A 6,693-nucleotide genomic window follows, 5' to 3' on the forward strand; every position below is an offset into this window, starting at 1 on the left:
CCTCGAGTAGCTTTAAGCGAACTTCAACAAACAAACAAAACAAGAAATAATGTACACTATAATTGGATCTAGAGTTTTGTAACTTCTTGAATACCTTGAAATAAATTTTATAATTTTTCAAAAACGTACAAAACAACCTTGACATAGATATATTTCAAAAGTAGGTAAGTTAGCATTTATAATTCATAGTATTGTACAAGAAGGTAACATAAAAATGATATATATAAAACACTCTTAATAGTTTTTATATCTCATATCTTTAATGTAAAACATTCCACAGAATGGAAATATTGACTTTAAGAAGCAAACAACAATGACTGAATTTACTGTAGCTTACTGTTAATGAACAAAATGACAGTTTTATTTATTGACTCTATTGTCAGCTCTCTTTTTTTTTAAATTTACAGAACAAGTTGTATTACAAGATACAATGGATCTTATTCTAAGTACAAATAAAAAGGTCATGTCCTTGTATACAATTTAAAATGTAGATTAACATAACCTTGTATGTATACCTTTCTTCAGTGTTTACAACACGGATCTGTTTCTATTGTTGCGTTTTTGTTTCTTGAAGTAGATGAAATCTGGATTTGGATTGAGCTTTTATTATTTGAGGTAAAGAAAAAATTGATTTAATTCTACATGTTTGTAGACAAGATCAACATGTATATAACAACATCGATCCGTTTTTATAAATATATCATCAATGTACGGGATAACTTCGACCTGGTTTTATATACTTTTCTCGAGACAAAGAATAACAAGGATCTGATTATTTGTATATACACGCACGTTCCAGAACAACATGGATACAATTTATGCATTTTTCGGAATTAAAATGATAATGGATAATTTTTACACATATACTCATCGATTTGGTTTCATATATACGTCTTAAAGATGCAGACTATGGATCTGAATTTATATGTCCGTGATCAAGGACCAGAACAACAAAAATCTCTTTTTGTTAAGGTACAGGACATTTTACATCTTATTCTACGTGTTTTATATCTGTATATGGAACACAATGTACCAGTTCCACATATGTGACGTCATAATACAAATAAACTTGGATTTGTTCTATGTATTTTGCTTCAGTATATGGTACACAATGTACCAGTTTCACATGTGTGATGTCATGGTAAAGATCAACTTGGATTTATTCTGTGTATTTTACTGCAGTATACGGAACACAATATAACTGTTTTACATATGTGGCGTCATGGTACAGGTCAACTGGGATTTTTTCTATGTAATTTCAAGATACAACACACAGGTATGGTTCTACATATATATGTTTTGTCAAAGAACAGAACAAAATGGTTTTCTTTCAATGTATTTTTTTCTACATATATATAGCAAAATATGATCCAGTTTCATAAATATGCCTGTCAAACATAACAGAAAAACAGGGACCTCAAAGTATAAGCAGAATTGGACAAGGTAATAAATAACATTAATCTAGTTATATATAATAAGCAGAATTGGTCAAGGTAATAAATAACATTAATCTAGTTATATATAATAAGCAGAATTGGTCAAGGTAATAAATAACATTAATCTAGATATATATAATTTTCCTGATCTATGTATAGTAGCTTGCTTTGATCACAATTTAATATTAATTAAACATACCGTTATCTATACTATGTGCCATGAGAAAATACCTTGGAAAACAAGAATAAAGGGAGCCATTTCTATTCACAGGAACCGTTTCTACTACTGTCTTTTCTATTTCTGATCGAATACGCAATATTAATACTCGGTGTCCAGTTTCTCCATCATTCCTTTTCCCGGTTAACAATATCTATCACAGACATCTACAGTGAAACAGATTTAACACTACACTGATTAAATACGCAATATTAATTCTCGGTGTCCAGTTTCTCCATCATTCCTTTTCCCGGTTAACAATATTTATCACAGACATCTACAGTGAAACAGATTTAACACTACACTGATTAAATACGCAACATTAAATCTCGGTGTCAACATCAGCACAACTAATTTAGCTTTCAGCGAGAGTGTTACTTCTTCTATAAGGTCTGCGTTTCTGTCCTGGTTGTCTGGGCCGGTTTTCATCAGGATTTTCTCTCAGTGAGGAAGCAGCAGCAGCGGCGTCGCGATCGAGTCCCGTGGAACGAAGCAAGTTTGGTTGGAGACTGGCCCGTCGGAAGCGATTAGGAGAGCTGAGTTTATTCACATCCACACTCGAGGGGTCGGCTTGATATGCTAAAGCATTCATAATCACGTGGTCTGGTATAACTCCAACAGGATGCACTTCCTTGATAAGTACACTCGCCGGAATTTTGTAAAACTCGATATACTCAATAAAGTTAGCGATGGTCTCACGCAAATCAGCGTTTCCCATACTGTCACAGTAGCGACGACTCCAGTGCATCGCTGCCTGGAATTTAGTCATTTCATCGGCTCGTAACTCTTCTCGAGAAAGGATGAGTCTCACCACGTGAAGAGGAAGCAGTGCGAAGGAGCCAAGGCTGAGCACTTCGTTTCCATGGTTATCCACAAACTCTAAAACCTACCGAGCAACAGGACGATTCTTAATTTTTAAAATGTTACATTTATATTTTAAAATAATGTAAGGTTATGTAAGTCATAGTTTATAAAGTTTTCTAAGACAGAAGCAAATATTTATATATATTATTTATTTTCGAACTTACCCTTTGAACTAAAGACTTGGTACACTTGTACTGGATGTATTTCTCTGCTGATGCGAGAAGAGCACATACAGTATCGACGTTAATACAACTTTGGACAAAACCCATACAGGCTCTCCGCAGCTCCTCTAAGCTGTAGTAATCAGCTGCATTCACTAGTCCTGAAGAAGAAAACCAAATAAAAAGACAGACACCAGTAACTTGTTATTAAATCCAACAAAAACAAGTAATTATTAAATTTGTTTGTTTTAGAGCAAAGCTACACAATAGGTTGAATGCACTGTGCGTCCACCGCGGAGGTCGATACCGAATTTTAGCATTATATGCCTTCAAGATTATCGCTGAGACGCCAAGAGACATAATTATTAAAATACATTGATTCACCAGTTGGTTATTCTGTTATCGACACTTTCGGCCATAATCCCAATAAAATCCCATGAGATTTGGCTAGCTTAAGAGATTTATGTTATTCCTAAATCCATATAATAATTTAATAATGCAAAACAATTTTCATATTAAAAATATAATTAAGAAATATATGTAAAAAAGCAAACATGTTTTGCATATATGTATATATTAAACACTTAAATAATACTATTAATGAAAATAATGACAAGAAAAGTATGGAGAACAACTTACATAACCCAGAGAATAATGTAGTTATTTTAATATGCTGGTCTAAGTAGAAGTATGCAATATCTAAAAAATAAAATGTTTAATAATAACGAAAATGCAAAGTTAATTTTCACATCATACTAAAATCCCATGTTTTCCTTAAATTCTGTTCACATATAAATCTTTATTCAACTAAAATTGATATATTAACATTTTGTTGTTGAAAGCTTTTCAGAGTAGTCCACACAAAATGAAAATAATCTACCTTAAACTATGGTCTACTAAACCAGTAGCACTTTTATAAATGTTTATAAAGTTTAAAGCTAACTTTGTTCATTGGAATAATATCGTATTTTAATGCTTTACGTAGATTTACTGTAAAACAATGTTTTTTAGCCCTATTTAATATTTCCATCATGATGATATAAATAGTATTTCACAAAAACTGTAAAATTCTTGTGATGCTATCGGTGTTCCATTTAAGCAATATCGTTTTTAACTTTTCAATGTATTCCACTAAAATAATATTGTGGCTATAATACGTTAAGTAATGGCCCAGTGAAATAATACCGTGTTGATAATATTTCAAACATTATTCCAATTAAATAATGGCCCAGTGAAATAATACCGTGTTGATAATATTTCAAACATTATTCCAATTAAGTAATGGCCCAGTGAAATAATACCGTGTTGATAATATTTCAAACATTATCAACACGGTATTATTTCACTGGGCCATTACTTAACGTGTTGATAATATTTCAAACATTATTCCAATTAAATAATGGCCCAGTGAAATAATACCGTGTTGATAATGTTTCAAACATTATTCCAATTAAATATCTTCATGGCCATTAAAATAGTATTATGGTATTGGTAATTTAAGTGAAACAGTGTTATGTTTAATGATGAAGAACCTACTCAGAGACTAATAAAGTTTAGAGACGACTTGTATGGGTAACAAAGAAAACCTTATTAAAAATTTAAGAAATTAACAAGTGTACAATATTTCAGTTTCTTTCAATATAATTTTTACTCCTAAGCAACTGATTTTTTATGCGCTATAGCATTCTTAATATAAAAAATGGCTTATACGTGAAAATAAGATTCATTGGTTCGTTTTAAGGCTTACTGAGTGACAGATAATGAGGATGTAGCTTTCACATAACCTTACCTAAATGATAAACATCTGTCTGGATCTTTGTCTGTTAGTCAAAATAACAGACAACTTTTTCTTTGACGATATTAAGGATGCCTCCGCCCATTCCGGCCTTGTTGTTGAAATGGACAGCATTCCTGATATGGCCTGGCATGGCCAGGTGGTTAGGGAGCTCGAATCACAATCTGAGGGTTGTAGGTTCGAATCTCCATCCCACTAAACATGCTCGCTCTTTCAGCCTGATATAATTCCAACAAGATAAAATTCCTTGATAAGCGTACTCGATGGAATTTTGTAAAACTCTATGTACTCAATGAAGATGGCGATGGCCTCGTGCAAGTCAGCATTTCCCAACCAGCATGAATATAGATGGTTGAGTTTGTTTGTAATCAAGTACAATGCGCAGTAAGCCCGCTGGCTGATAGAGGGTATATTTTGAACGTGCAACTCGGCAGTTACTTTGACAACCACAGCTAATATAAATTCGCGGTGGAATGGCATATATATCAAAAATATATTATGACATTGTTTGCCTTTTTTTAGGTAGTGTGACGCCACCGATAATTCATCGCTTTTGGGAAGGGTATGTAACAGCTCTTTTCGACACGAAATGTTCATACACTCAGATCATAAAGATCTGGGCAGATTGGGGATTTAGAATTTCCAAGACAGGGATATCATTTATACTTCACGATATTGGAAAACAGTATAATGTGAATTAACTTGGAAGACTATGACCATACAAAAAAAGACTTGCAACAAGTCGTTCCCAGCCGTTATAAGCAAAGGATTGCATTCTACAACAGGTGTTAATGAATCCAAGAACACAAATGTTAATGCAAGAGCCGTCCACTTATCCTAGAAAATAGTTTGTAACATAGTCAGGAAGTTTGGAAACACACCTTGCTTCCACGACATATTCGTTCAACTGTAGCATATCTCATGTAGCTTGAGAATGAAACGGTATTCGTATTACATACAAAGACACCGGCAAGTTGCCGGACACAATGCTTATGGATTTCTGTAAGATAGGACTGTTGAAACGGGTAATTAGGAACCTGTCGTCCTTGTACACTAGGTGAATTATACAAAGCCTATAGGGAAGAGTAGTGTGCTTTGGATATGACAGCCTTAAGATGGGGTTTTTTGCAATGCATACTACTCTGCTGGGCTATTTTCAATAGACATGGTCGTCAGATTGAGCATGACCGGATGTGGCATCATGGACTGTGGCAAAATGTAAGGCTCCAACTTGTTTTAATGTAACGTACTTATAGCATTACACAACCAGTGTGAATATGGTGTTTTAATGAAAACATAACATCAGCTATATATTCACCTATAAGAGTATGGGCTTATAGCATTACACAACCAGTGTGAATATAGTGTTTAATGAAAATTTAACATCTATATACTGACTTAGCAGATAACAGACTCATAATATTACACAACCAGTGTGAATGCAGTGTTTAATCAAACCTTAACATTACATATATATCAACCTAGAAGAGTACAGGTTTGTAACATTAAACAAGTAGTGTGAATATGATATTTAATCAAAACCTAACACAACTCATATATTCACCTAAAAGCGTACGGGCTTGTAACATTACACAACCAGTGTGAATATACTCAATGAGCTGACGGAAGACATCTGGTTCGAATTCTTCAACAATGAGAGTCTGATGCCCAGTAACTGGAGGCTGTAGAAGGAACAATAACGCAATTAAACTCTTGAAAAATAAAACTCAAACTCAAAGCTGTCATGTACAAAAACTGTACATTTTAGTTAAATAGTACCCGAAAAATAGATGTACGTAATATTTAACAAAGCATTATAAAATCTCATGATACAGAAAGTGTTTTTCTTTAATATCCATATTAGTGGCTTTCAGAGGGCACACAACACGTACACATTGAACAGTATCTTTTTATATAGATATATTATATAGGTAACTAACCGAATAATAATATAATTATTTAATGAAACAGATAATGAGAAACACACAAGAATGGAGACAAATTAACTACTACAGGGAAACACTAAATGACTGGTGGAGATAGAAACGAAATACATTAAGTGACAAACTTAAATGGCCTTGTAAGATCTGAATTATTAGCGTAGAGCTAAGTTAAGGCGATAAGAGTAGAACTTGGATAATGTAGAATAATGAGTAAATAATGGGCTAAATATCGTTCTCTACGTTGAATAAATACCAGTGTTGTCTAATATCTTATTTA

General features: G+C 33.2%; 1 protein-coding gene across 1 annotated transcript; it reads right to left on the reverse strand.

Moving 5' to 3' along the window:
- Window positions 1-1,559: 1,559 nt before the first annotated feature.
- On the reverse strand, window positions 1,560-6,155 carry LOC106463494 (serine-enriched protein-like; the record flags this gene model as incomplete). Its single annotated transcript, XM_013923533.2, has 3 exons — window positions 1,560-2,539; window positions 2,682-2,839; window positions 6,038-6,155. Coding segments are annotated over 3 exons (807 nt in total), but the record flags the coding sequence as incomplete, so codon positions are not given.
- Window positions 6,156-6,693: the final 538 nt, after the last annotated feature.

Source organism: Limulus polyphemus, unplaced genomic scaffold (genome assembly GCF_000517525.1).
Source record: "Limulus polyphemus unplaced genomic scaffold, Limulus_polyphemus-2.1.2 Scaffold1424, whole genome shotgun sequence".
Classification (NCBI taxonomy): domain Eukaryota; kingdom Metazoa; phylum Arthropoda; class Merostomata; order Xiphosura; family Limulidae; genus Limulus; species Limulus polyphemus.